The 20,215-nt window shown below is 35.8% G+C and overlaps 4 protein-coding genes across 6 annotated transcripts; all 4 read right to left on the bottom strand.

Annotated features, from left to right (window-relative positions):
- Positions 1 to 4,111: 4,111 nt before the first annotated feature.
- On the bottom strand, positions 4,112 to 10,499 carry LOC141720996 (formin-like protein 5). 2 transcript variants are annotated; one of them, XR_012574626.1, is made up of 8 exons: positions 10,064 to 10,499; positions 9,415 to 9,659; positions 8,467 to 9,295; positions 8,183 to 8,385; positions 7,059 to 7,294; positions 5,885 to 6,752; positions 5,428 to 5,690; positions 4,112 to 5,071 (listed from the first exon to the last, which is right to left on the bottom strand). XR_012574626.1 is itself a non-coding variant. In XM_074523722.1 (7 exons), exons 2-6 carry the CDS (start codon positions 9,485 to 9,487, stop codon positions 5,907 to 5,909), a joined length of 2,187 nt encoding a protein of 728 aa, XP_074379823.1. In that variant the 5' UTR covers positions 9,488 to 9,659; positions 10,064 to 10,499; the 3' UTR covers positions 5,117 to 5,690; positions 5,885 to 5,906. The 2 variants fall into 2 exon arrangements, 1 of the variants encoding a protein (XP_074379823.1); XM_074523722.1 differs by lacking the exon at positions 4,112 to 5,071 and having other exon boundaries at positions 5,117 to 5,690.
- Positions 10,500 to 11,130: 631 nt separating this feature from the next.
- Positions 11,131 to 12,297, bottom strand: LOC141720998 (uclacyanin 1-like). The gene is made up of 2 exons (XM_074523725.1): positions 12,001 to 12,297; positions 11,131 to 11,774 (listed from the first exon to the last, which is right to left on the bottom strand). The coding sequence occupies exons 1-2, from the start codon at positions 12,167 to 12,169 to the stop codon at positions 11,290 to 11,292; spliced, it is 654 nt and encodes a 217-aa protein (XP_074379826.1). The 5' UTR covers positions 12,170 to 12,297; the 3' UTR covers positions 11,131 to 11,289.
- Positions 12,298 to 12,794: 497 nt separating this feature from the next.
- LOC141720997 (uncharacterized) lies at positions 12,795 to 15,504 on the bottom strand. 2 transcript variants are annotated; one of them, XM_074523724.1, is made up of 3 exons: positions 14,660 to 15,504; positions 13,754 to 14,317; positions 12,795 to 13,319 (listed from the first exon to the last, which is right to left on the bottom strand). In XM_074523724.1, exons 1-3 carry the CDS (start codon positions 15,446 to 15,448, stop codon positions 13,299 to 13,301), a joined length of 1,374 nt encoding a protein of 457 aa, XP_074379825.1. In that variant the 5' UTR covers positions 15,449 to 15,504; the 3' UTR covers positions 12,795 to 13,298. The 2 variants fall into 2 exon arrangements, with proteins under 2 accessions (XP_074379825.1, XP_074379824.1); XM_074523723.1 differs by having other exon boundaries at positions 12,796 to 13,494.
- Positions 15,505 to 16,306: 802 nt separating this feature from the next.
- On the bottom strand, positions 16,307 to 18,267 carry LOC141720999 (large ribosomal subunit protein eL21z/eL21y-like). The gene is made up of 2 exons (XM_074523726.1): positions 17,951 to 18,267; positions 16,307 to 16,788 (listed from the first exon to the last, which is right to left on the bottom strand). Exons 1-2 carry the CDS (start codon positions 18,185 to 18,187, stop codon positions 16,531 to 16,533), a joined length of 495 nt encoding a protein of 164 aa, XP_074379827.1. The 5' UTR covers positions 18,188 to 18,267; the 3' UTR covers positions 16,307 to 16,530.
- Between the last annotated feature and the right edge of the window lie 1,948 nt (positions 18,268 to 20,215).

Below are 20,215 nucleotides of genomic sequence, written 5' to 3'. Positions count from 1 at the left end.
GGGCAGCCCCTGATGCAAGAAAAGAGAGAAATTGAGAGAAAAGCAGGTACAGGAGATATAAGGGTGGATCCGGCCATTGCTAGTGAGTCAATGATTGTGGATGATGCTGATAAGGGAAGACAATTTTAGCAACATTACAGAGCTGAAATTGATAACATATCCTTGGATGCTGACACTTTTACTCATCCTGTGTCAACCTATCAAGTGTTGGCTACTCAGGGAAATGAGGAGGCAGAAAAGACTCTAAACCTAGTACATACTTCAGAATCTCTACAAAGGGATAAAGCTGCTGTCAATGTGATGTCTTCTACAGCTGGAGAGCCATCTGAAGAATTTGGAGTAAATTCTAATGATGATGACTTTGGTTCTTTTGATGGAAGCATGAGCTTAGGGGGAGATGAAGGCCCAAGCTCTATTCCAGAGTTACCTGAATGGGCATTGACAAAGGAGTCTACACCAGGGCATTTCAATGTATCTTTAGTCAAACAAGTCATGGCTATCCAAAAGGCAATTCAGGAAACTTCCAATGCTGGTACCAAGGCCATTCTCCAAGCACTCTTAGATTCTCTACATCTCATGAAGCTACAACAATTAAGAAAGAATCTAAGTGTGGATGAACTCAAAAAGGATATAGCTGACTTAAAGTCCTACACTACTGAGAAACTGGATGCAGTTATGCCCTTTGGTACTATGCAGGAACTGTTACTGAGACTGAAAAGATAATCAGATGCTGAAAAGAAGATGGCCAAATTGGAGCAAAGAGTTCAAATTATTGAGAACTCTATGGTGACCATTCTTCAAAATCAACAGTCTCAGACAAGTCTTCTAATGCAACTGGCTAAAGCACAGGGCTTGACCCCTCTCCTTGATGATAACAAAAAGGGGGAGAATAAAGGGGAAGGAGAGCCATCTACACAAATTCAAATATCCAAAGTGCTAGTTCCTGCCATCACTACTTCTCCAACACTTCAAATCAAAGGAAAGCTTGATGAAATTGACCTAATCCAGATACCAGCAGCTGAGATGAAGGTGAAAGAGCAATGGAGGAGAATTGATGAAAGGATACAACAAGTGTTTGGCTCTACAACTACAAAATCTTTATCTGTGAAACATAGCACAAAAGTTGAGCCAATCATTATGGAGCAAAAGCCAGTAAGGAGGAATAAAGTTGGAGAAACTTCTTCAAGGAACCTGAAGCCCATGGTACTCAAGCCAACCACCTGATTCAACAAGGACTCTACAAAGAACCCTCTAAATTTTGCTCAACTAAAAGAAGTGGATTTTCCTCTTCCAAAGCCTGATGAAGACAAAGTTTTGGGTGGTAATATCATAAAGCACAAAGAGACCAATGATGCAGTGGAAAGAATGAATATGGCTATTATCTATAGAGAGGGAAAGATAATATGTGTGATTCAAGGACATCCCAAATTCTCAATAGCCAAGAAGGAAGAGATCATGAGGTTAAAGGAAGAAGCTAAAAAGTTGGAAGCTGACAAAAGAGCACATGCAAAGGCTGAAAAACAGCTAAAGTCAAATCAACTTGAAGAAGAGAAGAAAGAGATTGAAGACAAGAGTGAAGACAAGACTGAAAACATAAATGTGGATATGGGGAATATGCTTGGTGAAAGTGTGGAGGAAAGAAGTGAGGAAAGAAAGGAATGGCAGAAGGGGAACAAAAGGAAGGCCAGGGCAAAAAGGAAGAGCGAAGATAACACTGAAGAAATTCAATCAAAATCTAAACCACTACCTTTCATTCCTGAACCTTTTGTTGCTGCTCCTAGTATCAATATCCATGGTGTACCAATCATCCCTAAAGAGGAACCTATTGATTGGGACACCATCAAATTGCCTACCTTCTTAACCACTCCTCCACCACCAAAGAAACAAAAAGGACAAATCAGAAAATCCATACCTCCCCTAACCTCAAAGAAATTCACTCAGAAACAAAAGCCTAAGCCTAAGCCACAAATCTCAAAGGATGATTATGTTCACATTTGTGACATAAAAGAACATACAGAGATTGAACTCTACCTGGATGAGCTGGAGGAAGTAAGGGGTTTAAATGCCTACAGACAGCTACCAGAAAGGCTAGTGTTCAAGTATAAAGGAAGTGTGGAAAGGACTTGGCCTCTTCAAAGAATTCTAAATAAGGGTTATTCTACCTTGATTAGAGTCTACTCAGCTATAAAAAGGGACACTGGTTTTACCAGGACTGCCAAGACTGAGATTCTCAACAAGATTGCCAACATAAGGAAGACTTGGAGGGAGTCAAATTCCTTGCCTAGAACAATACTCATCCCAGAGCGTGGAATTACAATTCATAAATCACCTCATTGGTTGATGGAGTTCAGAGACAATAAAGGAGTCAGAAGATTTTTCAGACTTGAAGACCAGCTTAAGATTGCGAATAATGAAACTCTCAAGGACATGCAATCTAAGTTGGATATCAGTGATGAAGATGAGGCTGAATTCTACAGACAACTCCAATTCCAAGTAGAGGAAAATGACAGGAGGCTAGGAAAGAAAACAAGGGAACAAAGGAAAAGAAGATGATTTGCTCAGACTAGAGGAGCACCCTTGGAAACTCTGTAAATCTTCAACTCTATCTCAGTACAAACACTTTTGCAACACTTTTGAATTTCTACTTAGTTTCAACTCATATATTTGTTAAGTGTTTTGTTATCATCAAGTTAACCCTGAATTTATGCCTACAATTCTAGTAGACATAAATAGGGGGAGATTGTTAGGAATATATGTGTATTAGTTTGATGATAAGTTAAACCAAAACATTTAAGTAGAAAACTAGTGTTTGTAGCCTCAACGGATAAGACCACTTTGGCTATCCGTTGATGGAGTAGCTTTACTTAGAAATAAGTTTAGTATTGTAGCACATTTCAGTCTTTGTAATTGAGTTATAATTCTTAGAAGTTGTAGGAAATTATAAGTCATGTTGACTATTAGTGGATATGCAAATAGGAGGGCTAATTGTAAATATTCCATGCCTTGTAATTTTGTATAAATGAAGTAGTATCAACTGGTAAATTAAAGGCCTTCAACGGATGAGAAACAAAGATTCAACGGATGTCTCTAAAGCTTCAACGGATGTCTCTAAAGCTTCAACGGATAACATCCCTCAACGGATAAGAGCATCAACGGATAAAGCCATCAACGGATGAAAGCTTCAATGGATGCTCAGTTCCATAGCAGTTGATAGTGACAATTCATAAGCTGACAGAGGCACATGGGTTGACAGAGACAATTGGAATGTGGTAGCCTCTTGGAGGAATCAAGAAAAAGCAGCATTTCCATTCTGGTACAAACAAGGAAGTATTCAAAGATTCACAGATTATCTTAGATTACATTGGATAGAGAAATGAAGAAGAAACATGTAAAGGACTATTTGATAATTGTATTTTATCTTTGTCTTCACTTGTAAAACTTGGTGATATATAAACCAAGTTGCAGCTAGTAATTAGGTGTGAATTTTCAAGAGCTGTTTAGAAAAATTCAGAGAGAAAATCATCTAGTTTGTACTAGGAAGCAGCTGTGAACAATTCTTTGTATCACAGATTTTCTGAAATACACATCTCTGGTGGAACAACAAATCCACCAGAAAAGTTTTAAAAGCTTATGTGTTCTTTACATTTGTGTTTTGAATATACATCTGTCTACACTTGCTTAAAGCAATTCATACACGTCTGTTAATTATACACTTAGCCTTTGAAACTGCTCAAAACTTTAAAAAGTTTTGAGATTTACATTCAACCCCCTTCTGTAAATCTCATTGTTAGTTCCTTGGGAATAACAAGGTTTTGAAAACTAATTCTTTTACTTTAATTACAAAATACACTTTTTTATTTTTTATTTTACTAGAATACATTCTTTAACTTTCAGAAAATGATTTCGCAACCAAATACAAATGATACAAACGAATCTAATCTTAAAATTCAAATTTAATCAAAAGCAACTTATTACTTCCAACATATTTAACTAATTTTAATTGCAAATCATATTTTTACAAATATTTTTACAAGATAATAAAATTATAAAAAAAAATAAAAATTTTGTATTCCTTATAATTCTTGTAATTAGGATAACACAATTATTCTCATGCCAGAATACAAAACTGATCTTATTTTATAAATTGCTATTACATCTCTGTTAATCCTGACGTTTGCATTCACTAGAAATTTGATAGAACATAAACATCCCGGCTAGTGTTCTACCCTGCTCTAGGGTGAGTCAGGATCAATAGGGGAGTTGGGACCCCTTCCAGCCCAGGAACAAGCTAACAGGATGAGTCAGTCTCACATTGACAGCCGGGTTCAGATCCGGCCAAGGAGCAAGGTGGCGTCCCGGTTATAGTCCAGCCTCGCCTTAGTGCGAGCCATGCTAAGGGTAAGTGTCGGGTCCATTCCAACCCATGCACAAGCTAACCCCTCAGCCCACATAGGCGGGGCACGTGGAGTACGAACCTAAGCACGTGACAATGACAACTATCAACAACCAACAACTGAGACAATCAGGACACACATCTGTACACCTTTGGTACACTCAAAGGCGGTTCTTGCCTAGACACGTGTATGGAATTCATTTGAGTCAGGCGTCCTCCGTGCCCAACAACGAACGATCCTGATCTAAAGGTACCAATCCATAAACCATACCCTTGGGCTATATATATCACAAGGGGAGGGGATTTAGGGATTACGCTCTCCTACACATTCATATACACACACAACCACCTTACATTTTCATTTTCATCATCTTCCCAAAGCGAAATCTCACACCGGAGACGCCGCGGGGCTCATCCGATGTTGTTTTGCAGACACCCACGACAACTACACTGCAACCGCAAGAAGGATTCATGTGTGGCGTCGGAGGGACTAGACCGAGGATCGGAGTTATCAACATTCTTCCACATTTGTAGCAAAATTTTATAATTTTAGGAGTAATATAATTACCGGCTTTTTTATCTAATAAAAAATTGTTGCATGTTGCAGTTTGTGACAGCACGACCAAACGGGTCTTTAGCATGTGTACAAGCGCTTGCTTATTATCAAAAAGGGAGATCCTGTCGAAAGAAGAAGATGACTTCAGTTGATTAAATAAATTTTGATCAAGACTCTCAAAAAAAATGATTATAACTAAAATTATTATTACAAACTGAAGCTGCAGATAATAACTAGAAGTAACATGATGTTAATATGTGACAAACTCTATTGTTTATCATCTAGCCACTTCAAGACAGGTAAAATACTTAAATTATACCACCTGAAACTAAAGCTATGGAGCTGACTAATTTTCATTCACTTCCTAACAGAAGTCCTACTGGAGAGTTAGTTGTATAATTTAGACAACTTTGTTTCTATTTCCTTTTCTTTTTCTGGAGTTGGGAAGAGCTTGTGCCGAAGATTCTACCAGACTTACTTTGGAGAGAGCTGCTTCCACCTCGAATCACCTAACTACCCCATGGAGAAACCACTGCGAAGCCAAGCCACTGTGGTATCTCCTACTACAGGTAGGGACCAATGCAAAGCATAGTGCAACGAGAGGGAACCCAGACAGAAGACATCATACTGAAATTTGTGGATTTATAATATGAAGAAGTCGATACTGAACTTGATAAATCCACATTGTTTCGCGGCTTGCATCAGTCTGCAGTTCGTCATTGTGTGATAACTGTTAACCACCTGCACAAATAGCAAAGAAAAAGAAGAGAAACATGAGATATCCGAATCAATTTGTATAGTTTCAACCAAATTTCAAAAAAAAATAAACATAGTAATTTATAGAATCCGAACTCTCAGACCCAACCTGCCCTGCAAACTCTTTCCACCAGAAAAATACAAGGTAAATAATGTGTCATATTGTAAAAGATTAATACCTGTTTGAAAAACTTATATTCATCAACTTTCGTCATCTGAACTAGAATCATGTTTCCGTTGCTCCTTAATCGCAGGAAACAGCTTTTTTTGAATATTTGGAGGAGGCTGCTTCTGCTGAGACTCCCGGGAAGCTGATGCACTTGAAGACTCTTTTTTGAGAGTCCTGAATTGATTTGGTCCTGATTTTTTAACCTCTTGGCATACCTTATCCACCATAACTAAAAAGTCACGAACAATTATAAACAAACGCATCCCCTCATCTTTTCCTGGAGTCCCGTGAAAGTAATCAGCTGTGTTCTTGACAAGAGTAGTTATCTTCTTTTCTTCATCTAGCATCCATAGGATATCACTGTCTGCCTGCTGTAGAAAACTAGCAAGTGTATTACGGAATTCACACTCTTCTTCTAATTCACGCAATTCATTGTTTAAAAGTTTTAGAGATTGCTTTAGTGAAAGACCAAGCTTGGTAACAGTGGTTGTCAGCATATCACCGTCCACTACTGCAGCCTTTCTAACATTTGCAAGCTCGTTGCTTAAATTAGAGACTACATCAAGACCAAGACTGAAATGGGTTTCAGGGGTATCCTCAAAAAGGTCTTCTGTTTCCACACCACTCATGATACTGCTCTCTCTTAATCTACGTACAGCACGTTTACCTTCAGTTCTAATTATTTCTAGAACAACAAAGTGGAGGAGTGTAGTCTTGCCATCAGTTCCTTTAACATCTGATAATTTTAAAAGTGTATCTAGCTTAAATGCCTTTGCTCCGCCACGGAAAGTACCATCATTCATACGATTGCCAGTTTTAAGAACTGCTTCTAGGAGTTTTAAAAAAATTCTGCTGTTTTTCAGCTCCTTGCATGCTACCTGCATTTTTAAGTGGGCTACATGACCAATATAATCTCGTTCAAGGCACTAAAGAAATATTCATACTTGTATGGTGTCCCTTGAAAATACAAATAGTTACGTCTCGCAAAAAACTTTATATTCCTTCATTTTTACTTTTTAGATAGCAATAATATAGCATCTGGTGTTTGAAACTCGACAGTAATCTTTGTGCAGGTGCAAAAGCTACGAGGTGGAGTAAACAGATATATAATTGCATTTGTAAAATTTGAAGGTTGCACGGAAATTGTAAAATAGAACATTTTTTTCTGAAGTGAAATAAGATACCTCCAATACTTCGAAAGACTCTTTTACTGACAAGGAGTCGTTCTGAAGGGTACACATAAACAATAAAGCCTCTAGACGCTGGTAGGCAAATGGTATGTCAACCAAGATTTTGATGAAGCGGTCAGCAGGTCCAAGTTTAGAAATATCCTCGCTGTATAACCTAAGTTGTAGCTCTTCTTGTGATGTTGGTGCCATCTTTAACAGAGTCTCAATCAGCTCTGCAGGAAGCTCATTCCCTAGTAATTGCAAGAAAACTATAACTATTAATGCACTTAGCATATGCATCTTACAGTAAGACCAAGAAATTACCAACTAACTGAATAATTATGATATTATGGCAATGTTCAATGCGATTATCTGGCACTGAACCTATTAACAGGTGTAGATATATACTTCTTAGTTCAGGATGCTTAGGTAACTGCATAGGATTATACAGCAACCCTACAACTCATGTATCATTGCCCCCCCATCAAGTACAAGAAGTAAATTACCATAGCTAATGAGTTTAAAAATAATTTAATAACCATTAACTGCAACATATTCATGAAAGAATACAGTAGAAATCCAAGGAGCCTTTAGGACAGGCTAAAAAAAAATTATGATGTTCCCCGACTGAATCTCCAGACTTCTGTTGACCAGTTATTCGAGAAAATAAGTCGTTTAACAAGAATTATCAGTACTCATATCGAATAAAGGAATATGAAAAATCAAATTTTAATTACTATTTGTCATTCTATTCAAACAAGGACATGATTATCTGAATATAAAGTCTATATATAGATCTGTACAGCATACATGGCTTCTCATTTGACTTAATCATCTCATCATGTCAATTTATAGCCAATGCAGGTTTATGTAGCCCCTCTCCAAACATACTTTAATTGCAGTAGTGCTATTACAATGCGCACATTAACAATAATTTGGAAGAACATAATTTGAAGTAAGGAACCTCGTTCAATTCGGCAGAAGGGAACAATGGAAAGGGAAATACAAAAAAACCCCGGTTGATTCCCAGGTTTAAGAAAAAATCAAATTCCACCTTCACTCTTGGTAAAACTTAGTGTATTTTGGCATTTTAATCAAAAAAAAAAATTGTTCTAGTAATTAAAGGTTCGAAGAGTTACCTTCCTGGATGGCATCACAGACTTCTTCGGTTGTCACATTTAATGCTTTCAACAGTATTGATAAGTTTTGAGCTTTCTTAGGGTCAATAATTTGAATATATTTGGGAGCGGCCTTAGACGGTTGTTTCTTGGTGCCCTGATCATTATTGTTACTTTCCACTTTGTTATAACCAAAGAGGTCTTCCATCATCTCCTCATTGAACCTGTAAATTCATAATAAATTTCAGAAACAATTTTATATTTTGCAAGATTTCTCTGTAAGTAATACAAACTAAAGCCCTTACTGGAATGAGCCCGTCTTTAATTCATTCCACACCATGGACCGCTCAGGGTTAGCAAGAACTTTGTCCCAAAAGAATGGCTTCAACTTTGCTTTCTGACCACCAGACTCACTAGTTTCCTTATTTCCCTTGTTCGCGGAGATATGACCTTTACCATGTGGTGCCTTTGGCACATTACCTGCTTTTGGAGGATTAGGTGGAGCCGGGCCAATCTTTGGGGGTGGAGGAGCCCTAGGCGCAAGATTGTTTGTAGGAGGAGGTGGAGGAGGAGAGGCAGCAGCAGGTTTTGGGTCTCGACTAGCAGGTTCTGTAGTTTGAGTAGCAGATCCTGTTACTGGAGGAGCAGGTTTTGGGGCTGCAGGAGATTTTGGAGCAGAAATTGGAGCCGGAGGGGGCACTCTTCCAGGAGGGAGTGGCAATTTTGCACAATTGTCCCCAGGTGAAACTTCCGTAGCTGCTGATACTTTTTTTTCCAGCACCTTTTCTTTTGATATAATTTCTTCTGACACTTTTTCTTCTGAAACTTTTTCTTCTGAAACTTTTTCTTCCGGTACTTTTTCTTCTGGTACTAATTCTTCGGTAAGCGAGTTATCTTGGTTGATGGTGTATCTGTTGACATTCGCCGAGCGACCGAATAGTTTTCTACCTGAAGCAGATTTTGAAGCGCCCGAAGGGCGCCCTCTTCCTAGTGGGAGTGGCAATTTTACAGAACTGTTCCCTGGCGGAGCTTCCATAGCTTCTAATTCTAAATCTTTGCCTAATGAGTCTTCAGAAGATTCGTCGCTAAAACTGTTTCCATTAGACAAGGAAGTGAAATCTTTCATTGGAGAACCTGAAAGGTAAGAAAATCAATGTTGGAGATAAAAATACAAGCCAGTTCTATAATAAAGTTACTGTGGCAACAGATACCACGTGAAAAATCGCTTGACCATAAGTTTAGAAAAAGCCTACCAACTCTTAGTCCATCTTTGGGGTGAACTTTCTTTCTCCTACCCTTGAGACAGCAGAAAAAGAAGGATGCCATAAGGGTGAATGCTGCCACTAAACATGCAGAACAACTGCAATATCTGACTCCCTATTGTTGCTCTGCTTTCAGGTGAATAGCCATGTGAATGTGTATAGATGGAGGTCACTTCCTTACAACTATGAAAACGGTTATCTAGATAAAACCTTATTGTAGTGCAACCATAAGTTATCTGCAGTATATGCAAGTGAAAATGTTAACATATATCCTAGGCAAATTCTATAGTTATTCCCTGCAATGAACCCACACTTATTCTGCCTGTAAACATGATGTGTTACGTGTTTAGAAAGGCTTTGCTCTAGTGAAGTACAAAAAAAAACAATCAGTAGTCAGCACAAAGAATAGGGTTATATATGTTCATATTTTACTCGGGGCTTAGAAAAACAACAAGTTTATCTTCTTATCAGCATGCTTCTTTTTTATAAACCCCTCCAAAATGATATCCTTAGGACCGAGAGAATTATCAGTTTAGAAAGATAAATTAGTTTGAAATAAGTAGTTAAATTGCATTTGCACATTATAAAACAGACATTACATGTGACATAATTAAACTTGTGGAAACTAAACCAGACATACCCCGATAATGCCTCAATTTGAAGCATGATGCCTCAATCGGAAGCATGGTCCGAAAAAGGTAAGATGTAAGTACACCTTTCCCTTGTCGTCGTCCAGTTTTACAAAATGATTGTGCAAATACTCAGGCAACCCTCATAAGATTCCAATAATCAAAAAAAATAAAGGATCATCCCTTGCTCCTCAAATTAATACACCACCATATATAGGTTTCATAACATAAACAATGAATGACCTTATTTATTTGTCTTGTTTATCCAGAAGCCAGAAAAATCAACGAAAACAAAACCCTAAATGAGACGTTATGATTTATCTGATCTGGAGGTAACAAAGGAGGAATTTATTGATGAAATATGTTATCGTCGATGTTGAAATGTGATCCAATCGGGAAAATTAAGATCGGATTATCACATTCGCCGTTCAAATTTTGTATATTGAAATGTTTTATACAAATTAGTTGGTGCGTGCGTGTGGAGGGGAGAGAGGGCCAAGTTTAGTTTGGTATTATTTTGTGTAGGTATTATTCATGCCCGCCAAAATTAGCAACTGCAAGTGTAAATTATCTCTTTTTGTTTTTTTTAAAGTAAAAAGTGTTTTAAATTAATATAACTATTTCATTACGTATAAATTAATTTATTGTCTTTGGCAAAAAAATAAAAATAAATTATTATCTCAAGTAACCATAATTTAGAAGTATAAAAAATGTTATGAAATACCTAAACATTAAACTTTGGAGGTTGCATTCTCAGCTGAAAACAAGTTGATGCCTATTGTTGGCTACTCTGGTCTTTTCATGTGGCAATTCATGCCACCTGCTGTGGTAGACACATCACAGGACCATGTTATTGAAGTTATATGTTCTGTCTGAAGTTAGGAACTTCAATTGAATCTGTAAATTGTTAACATCTAGTGACTAATTTTAGTGATTGGATGTGTGGGAACATAATCAAGGTACGTTTCAAACAGTGTTTATGTATATGATTCAGAGGTCTTCCTCTTTATATGTGACAGGGCCCTTTTATGTAAATGACAGCCCTCCAAAAAGTACTTTGGATATGGAACATTAATAATATAAGTGTATAAGCGACATATATGGCTGCCTGCAAATGAATTTGAATCATATTACATTCACTATCCCATATAGAGAGGGAGATAAATAAACAAGCGTATCGCTGAAAAGTATAAGAAGCAGCATTACAATTTGAAGAAGGATTGAAGTATTAAATGCTTTAGAGAAACAATGCCACCAGCATGAGTATGGCAAATGAAATAGATGAAGTAGCCCTTCCTTGAGCAGCTTCAACTGGAGGAGGCAGGGTAGAAAGTGCGTTGGATGGATTGTAGCTTTGTGGAGATCCGGTTAGAGGAAAACTAGGCACTGTTATAGGACCTGCGGTAGCTGGTGGCTGAGACGATGGCATTTCAGTAGGTGATGGGAATGCAGCAGGCGAGATTTGGGGATCAGATGGTAAAGTTGTAGTGTTTGGGGACTGAGCAGGTGACAAGGCTGAAGCTCCAAGAGTTACAATCTCAACCTTCATTCCTAGGCTGCAGTGTCCACCAACTCCACAAATGAAGTAACGGCTCCCTGGAGCAGTGAGAGTAATAGGTGTGGCACCACTTGGATACACCTGAATTGGATTACTGTTCTGGCATGTATCATAGTCTTCCTTTGAAACTTCAAGTAAGTTGTGATTTGGCGTGTACTGAAAAACTGAAGTAAAAATACCTTGTTATGTATCATTGGATCATATTTAGTAGAGAGTTATCTTCTCATTAGGCATGTAAACGAGTCAAGCTAGTTAAGCTATCCGTGAGTTACTCAAACTCAACTTGGCAATATTTGACCAAACACAATAATGTTTAGAGAGAGTGGGTTACTTGAGAGGGCTACAGCGCCTCAAGTCAAACATAATATTTAGCACAATATGTATACTTACCAAGACTGTCTCCAACTGCAAATGCTTGAGATGATGACCATGCTTTTAGGTTGGTGGCTATATCCCACCCTCCAGTTGGACCTCCTACCGTAAAAGTAGTTGTTGCGATGGCTGAGTTGATGATCATGGCTACTGTGGCCAAGCACATTAGTGTTCTCAACATTGACATATCTGATTGAGAAGGAGCTCTAACAATGAACTTGAGAGTTTGTTTTTAGGAAAGAGATGGGTATGTTATGAGTTGACAAAGCTGGACTATTTAAGTACAAACTCAGCAGAACATAAGTATTAAACAAATCTCTAAATGAAAATACTTTTTAGTTATTAGATTAGATATGTGTTTTTCAGGAATTTATATTCACTAGATTACGTACATTATTTGTTGTCAGGTTGGAAAGCTAAAAGAGTGAAATTTAAAATTTGGGAATTGAAACTGGAGTGGTTGAAGTTGATTATGGTGTGGTTATGCAAGGAAGAAAACCGACCATTTAGGGTGAGTTAACCTAAACCAAATGAGAATTGTTAGGTTGGTTTTATGCATTCCGGACCTGGGCAGGTAGCTAATATGTGAATGCTACAGCCTGCAATACTCAACAAACACCAGCCAATACCCGAAATGCTGTGATCTGTGAATTATTTTTCTCAAATAACACAAAATAAAAGTGACATTCATAGCATTACACATATTCTGCGCTTAAGATTTGTTATCCGCACCATGGACATGCGTTTATATTAAAGAAAAAAATCGCATAGATGTCACTCTTGCATTACTTGTGACATCCACAATCCATTAGTCTGCAATGTACACGGACTATTTCTTTACCTGTAGCGCATACAGAAGGTGATGATGTGTGTTTAATTTGAGTCATTTTCCGATATTAGAATACCTTGATCTCAATGTGTTATATTTAGACGACTTGTTTCCACTGGCGGAACAAGGATTTCAACACAACTGGGGTTTAAATGAAATAACGTCAATATTTTTATGATAGCCAGGGGCTTAATAAAATCTGTTAACTGATTTTTAACTAAAAATTGGGATTTAGAGAAAATTCTCTATTAAAATTTCCCGCTCATCCGAGGCTTCAGCTTATGCCCCCTCCCCCTAGTTCTGCCCCTGCTTGTTTATCATTTGCAGTTACAACCGATATAATTCTTAAGGACAAAAAATAGTTCAGATGTGTTCATGCTAGTGAATGTAATGTTGTAACTGGCAATTGTGTTTCTCTAACTGGCAACTGATATATAGTTTTAGTTCAAGCATTTCTGTACGATGTGTGCGCGCCCAACAAGCAGCTTCAAGCTTGACTGCCAGCTTCCTACAATTTTCCAACAATGGTAACTCATTTTTCTAAGTAAAACGGGTCAATAGAAGAATTGCTATAAATGCATGTAAACCAATTCTTCATCTTTGCATTCTCTAAGAGAAATCTCCATGACTTCACTGTTTGTGGAAGGCAATACATCGCAGCATTGCCGTCTAGGTGCCAGCAACTGGATAAACCAAAAAAATAAATAAAGTGTTCTTTACATATTTTCTCTGATACCGCCACAAAATAAATGTAAACTGCAATTAAGAGTGCGAACATTCATCTTCTCAGTTCTCATAGTTTGTGTATTCAACATCCTTTCTTTCCTTTTTTGGCTAGGTTTATTGTACAGTGAAGGTGTCAGTGTGTGCTCAATAACTATTTTAAATAAGCAAAATGTAAAAAATTTAATATAACCTAAAAAGTTAACTTAGTGAGTGTACCTGTTTAACGCTGGGATCGAATTTGTTGGAGTAAACCCTGATCTCTTGAAGATCGAGGGGTGAAGCAGGTATCCGACTGCAATTAGCATGTATTAGCTTCATGGACCTGCTCTGTAATATATTATTTCTATAAACACTCTGTATTTCATCCTTTTCAGAGGACACTTGATCCATGTAGAAAACAACTGCTCTTCGACATCTATCCGACTCATACTCCCTCATGTCAAGATTAAAATTATTGTTTATATGTCTCCCCCTCTTAAACGGCCTGAACGTCCTTTGGGCACGAAGCAAGTAGGGTAAAGGTACATTTCTTGCGTACACCTGAACAGCATATCCCCATGATACTGACACGGTCCATGAAAAATACACGTCATAGCAAACTGTTTGTTGTATGATCCTGTGGGGATCATGTTTTGCAGCTTCATATAGATGTTCCAAGGCCTTTAACGATGATGGCATATATGGAAAGATTGGGTTCACAATATCCAAATGATGTAGTGATATTAAGGGTGCCACGGGATGTGCTGCTAACAAACCAAACACATCTCCCTTCATATCCACCTAACACAAATTTCGAAAACAAAGAAACATTAGATCAGTGAAAAGAAGATAATGTCCAAGATATAACAATTTCAAGAAAGATGACCTTAAATATCACAAATTCAGTAGAGAGGATCCAACATACGAAATGCATTTATCAAGAAATTTTCAAAAGATACGCATGTTAGAGATGTTTATCACCTCATTTTGATGTTACAGAAGTTCCAAATGTATATCATATGTTGTATTTAGGACCAAAATTATGAAATGTAGTATTTTGGGTCAATATTTGTGTTTTGGTAATAAAAAGGGTTTTGCCCTCGAGTGCTTCATTTAGATAGAATCCAAAGATGTAATCATCACCTGATGAAAGCCAGGTTCTTTAGTTAAGGTAACCCCCAGCTCAGCCAAACAAGCAGAGATTCTACCATCGCTTCCATATAGATAAGGATATCGTTCTATACAAGAATCAAAAGTTTTTGCCAGTACTTTAGCGAGAGGATAGCTGATAGCGAATCCGGCACCTCCATAAGCCATATTGAAAGAGAAGAACCTGTTTTGCGTAAAGCTCTCTGAATTACTCCCAATATAGTACCACAATTCGTGATCATACTTGGACAGTACTTTTACAAGATTTTCAGGAAAAAATACAGTGTCATCGTCTGCAAACACAAACCACCTGACATTTGTATGATTAAGGGCAACCGTCTCTGACACGACACGTGCCACACGTATAGCAGACCGGAGTCCTCCTCTATACGTGTAAAGGAATCTAGAAGTATCTGCAGACATGCATAAAGGAGGGAGCAAATCATCTTGGTCATCTTGATCTGATGACGTTCTGTTGTAATCAAGAAATACACAGCCTCGCATTTGCTTTGGTTTCCACCAAAGGCGAACAAATTCTTTTCGGGAATTCCATGAGACCTTATTGGATGCAATTCCAAAAACAATATGATCAAGAGAGGTTGCAGAAGAAATGTCCTCTAAAGGAGAAATGTCCTGTAAATTCAAGTGGTAGTGAGGGAGCTTTGAATTTGTTTTCGAGACAAGGATAAATGAAACAGTGAGGTAAATAATTAAGATGGTGGATGATATGAAGATTATAATTTTAGGGCTATGGGACTTGGTGAATTCCTGGAGAAAATGCATATTTCCAGGAGTGAACACGGCTTAACAGATAAAGAAACATAACAGAGATTGAAATGGCTAAGAACTGGTCTAAAATGGTCTTCTTCTTTTTAGCTAATCAATTTAGTACAAAGATTTGTCAAGGACACCGCAACTCTAGCGTAGACCATGTTGAAAAAATAACATGTTAATATGCGAGTTTACAAACCATAGATGGGATTAGTAACATATTGTCCCTCTTTTATGTGATAATATTATGTTCATGAGCTGACATATGGAACTTTTAGCAATTACTGAAAATTTATAAACTGTTACAAATAAACTGTTGATTATAGTAACATAAATATGCAAAGTTCATAGAGTTCATTAACTCACAACAAAAACGAATACAATTCTTACAAAAAAAAAAAAAAAAGTGGGAGATTGGGTCAGTTTCTGGTCGACTCCTCCCCAACCCCCATCCCCGGGAAAGAGTGCTTAAAGCAAGGTATAAAAAGATTTCCACTTCCCCCAGCATATCGAAGAGGTTCGGGTGTGTTAAAGAAAAGTCCTTTATATCCATCACCAACTTGTTTTTCAATTATTTTTATAAAATCCCCGATTCTCAGACCTGTTCGAAGCAGGGACTGGTCAGGCTAGGCAACGATGATGGTAATCCCTTTAATCAACCAACCTTTTTAACAAAGTTGCCTTCAAATGTTACAAACTGGACAGGTTGAAAATTGTAAGCTCGTCCATGTCTTCTCCCTGTTTATTTTCTGACATTAACTCAATTATATTTGTCGGTGAAAATCACACATTAAAGTCTTGTTTGTTTTCATAATTATTACTTATCCAGAAAGAAAGCTACAATTTCTTAACGAAAACCACAAGACAACAATCACCTGAAAATACTTTGAAATAACAAAAAAAAAACACAAGAAAATTATCACCTGAAGATACCCAGCAAAAGGCTGCTTGGTATTGTCACTTTAACACAAAATTTGAAGCATGCCTTTAAACATAGCAAGAAAAAAAACAGTGTACTCAAGTCTAATGAAACAAACTATCCAGATATTTTGGCAAGTTTTCCCATTGCCAAAGACAATAAAGAGCAGACTGTCTTAATATCCTCCTTTAAGATCATTAACCACATCATAGGGAATAGGTGTGACAGTCTCCAATGTTGCCCCTTCTACCATGAAACCAGGTTTTGGCCCTTCAGGCTGCCTCTTGGTACTGATAACTTCACCTCTGGCTTTGGCCTCGGCCTTCAGCTGGTCATTCTTCCTTTTTCGTAGTTTCACTTCTTCTGTGCAGCGTGAAGGCATCACATGCTCAATTCGCACATGGATCCTCTTCCTAATTATCCTATTACCCACCTGCATTTTTCGCAACCATGTAGTTTTTAAAAACAGTCTAATAAACAATCAATCCAGAAAACACTGGGAATATAAACTAAAAGCGTGCTAAATATTCTAGAGTGCAACTACAAAAGTCAGCAAGTGGATAATTCAACAATGACGACTTTTGTAGACTACAACTGTCTTTCTGAAACACAACGGGGTTAAACATAGTAGTATTGACATGTTATTACTAGAACAATAGCACACAAGGCAATTCAGAAACATCGTGCATTTTACAAACTATATTAAAAATGTACCTCAAAGACACTTAGTGTGAGGTAAAGGAGAGAATGTGTGTCTACAGATATATTTTAAACAAAGGCATGAGAAAAGGGACACCACAACCAAAGTAACTTCACCATGATAGAATGCAATACAAGATATTCTAACTCTAATCAATATGCCTGTGAAAAAATGTTCATCATACAAATCCATAGTTTCATCTCTGTTAATTAGTAAGACATCTGAAGATTCAAATCAGGGACTTCTCTAACAACACTACATAAGCTTCCAGATAAACTATATTATCAGCACATTCTAATCAGGGATTTCTCTAACAGTACATGAGCTTCTAGATAAACTATATTATCAGCACATTCTAAACTCTCTATAACTATTAAATCAGAAACAAATTATAATGACACAAATGCATTTCAGTTGTCCTCGTAAATAACTCCAATCAATCGTAATCCGAAGAAAACTTTCAAAACATCAAATATCAACTAGCACTTAGCAATACACACAACTCGTATAACATTCTAAAAGGCAAACAACTGTATCAAATAAATCTCAAATAGTATTCTCCAGACATTTTTCAGCAATATACACACACTTCTTACACACTAAACTAAAACATAACCTGTTTCGACAGATCCAACTAAACATAAAAATTTGAACTAGATACACTTTAAAAACGCGTTTAAACTATATAATCGCAACAAAATCAACCTACATTCACAAAAACACTCGATTGTCCTTCTGAATCACTTAAATAAACCGTAAAAACAAGCAATATAACATAATTAGCAAACACTGTGAGATTCACTTCACTAAACACACATACACACAGAACATGAATCAACAATCAGAATAAGTTGAAATATCAACCACATTTTAATGAATAAACACAATAATTAACCTGCTTGTTGATTTCAACACCGATGGCGCGCTTGGTGACGTTCCAGACCTGACCGGTACGGCCGTGGTAGAATTTGTGAGGCATGCCTTTGTGAATAGCGCCGTTAACTTTGATATCAACATAATCGCCGATATGATAAGTTCTGAGGTACGTTGAGAGATGAATTGTTCCTTTCTTTCTGAATGCTCTCGAGAATGAATCTCGTGTCCTCGATCGTAATCCATGTCCCGCCGGCATTTTCGCTGTACAAAATGTTTGTCGACGAGAGGGGAGAGTGGAGAATAGAAACCCTAACTGGATCTTTTTGGGGTTTTATTGTTTGGGTTTTGTGTCATTGGGCTTGGCTTGCCCTGTTTTTCTGGACTCGCAAACGCTTGGGATTCGGTAGTTTTTGGTCTCTGCTTAACCTTTTTTGGTAATCAAATTTTATTATTTTCTATATTTTTTAATATTTGACGCTTTAATTTTTAACACATATTTTTAAGTTTTTTAATTGTGTAGCCATAATTAATTTTTTTAGTTTTTTTTAATAAAATTATATAAACAAAAATTTAATTCACAACAAAAATCAAAGATATTAAATTTTAGTTATTCGGTCAAAACACCTAATTATGTATATCAAATGTCAAAACGTCAAATAATAAAAAATATAGGAAGTGTTTAATTAATATATTTTTAGGATTTTAAAAAAAAATCTTTAGAACTATTTTAAAAACAAAAAATATTATTTTATTATTATTTAAAATTTATTTTTATGGATCTAACTATTTTATATAAATGTATATCCTGGTATACCGCATAGAAAACCTATTTTAACGGGTTTAATTTAATTCATTTAAAAGATAGTATTTAATATTTATAATAAAAATAATATATGTGTTAAAAGTAAATCGTGCGCATACACCTCCTATTTTAACTTTTAATATATACTACCTCGAAACCCGTGCGATACACGGATCGCACATATTTTTAATTTTTAATAATTATATTTTATTTTTATTGGTCGAATTGTATTTTTATTTTAGTTTTGTGTTAATTTGAATCGATTGTATAATATATTTTTTGTATCCTGGATAAATAAAATATATTATTTTGTTTATCCAGCTTCATTTGTATAATTTTTTTAGGAGCACTGATAGTATTATTATTTTATCTTAACGCGATTCACATGACATATCAACTAAAACTTAATAATTATATTTAGTTTGCTTATTAATTTAGCCCGAAATAACAAATTAGAATAATATAAAACTCAATATGAATTAAAATATATATTGGTAGAAGAAGTTGAATTTAATATAAATTATAATGATATAGAGTTCGATATAAAATAGAATTGAAATTGGTAAAATAATAGAGAAGTTGACTTCAATATCAATTAGAATTAGTATTGATAGATAAAATTGAAATTGGTAAAGTAATAGAGCAAGTTGACTTCAATATCAATTAAAATTAGAATTGATCGACCCAATAATTAGAATTGAAATAATTAAGTAAGAATAATTAAATAATTTCACCAAATAGCGACCGACTAACAAACTTTTAATGTTTTGTCTATTATAATATAGTATAGATAGATTGTTTATCTTTTTCTTTTTAAATGTCTCGTCTAATTGTTAATATTTTCTAAAATAGTATATATTCCTTAACTAATCTCTTCTATATATGTGGTTTGTAAGACTCGGACTTGTGTTATTTCATTTAACTATACAACCTCTTATCACTACACCATATGTTTTTTATCATAAACGTAATATATAAGTGTGTTAAATGAATATTTTATTTAACTTTAAAGATACTTACTTGAATTCCGGAAAAAAATAGTTAGTTGAATATTTGTACAGTTAATTTTAAAAAATTGAATTTCATATATAAAATTAGGTATAGTATATAAATGGATTATTATCTTATTTATTAATCATTTTTTAGTTTGAAAACCTATCTCATATACTTTTAACATATTTTTTATTATAAAAAAGTAATTAAAATGTACATATATAATTTATTTTTAAAAAAATATTGAAAATATAATCGCTTATATATAAATAATCTATATTGTTATTACATATTTGGATAAGTTCGAATTATAATGAGTCAATGTATTTTAGAACTTGACCCATTGTTCAAAAAATACTCGATATTTAACTACATAACTTGGCCGAAAAACATCGTCACATTATACATTTAGTAAATTTAAATTACAAGTTCGGCGAGAATATCTTACCAATAATGTGAAATTTGTTAATATAAATTAATGTGTTTGAG

The sequence above is a fragment of the Apium graveolens genome, chromosome 4 (genome assembly GCF_009905375.1).
Source record: "Apium graveolens cultivar Ventura chromosome 4, ASM990537v1, whole genome shotgun sequence".
NCBI lineage: Eukaryota > Viridiplantae > Streptophyta > Magnoliopsida > Apiales > Apiaceae > Apium > Apium graveolens.
The sequence above is the reverse complement of the archived record's forward strand: the minus strand, read 5'-3'. Positions and strand labels throughout refer to the sequence as shown.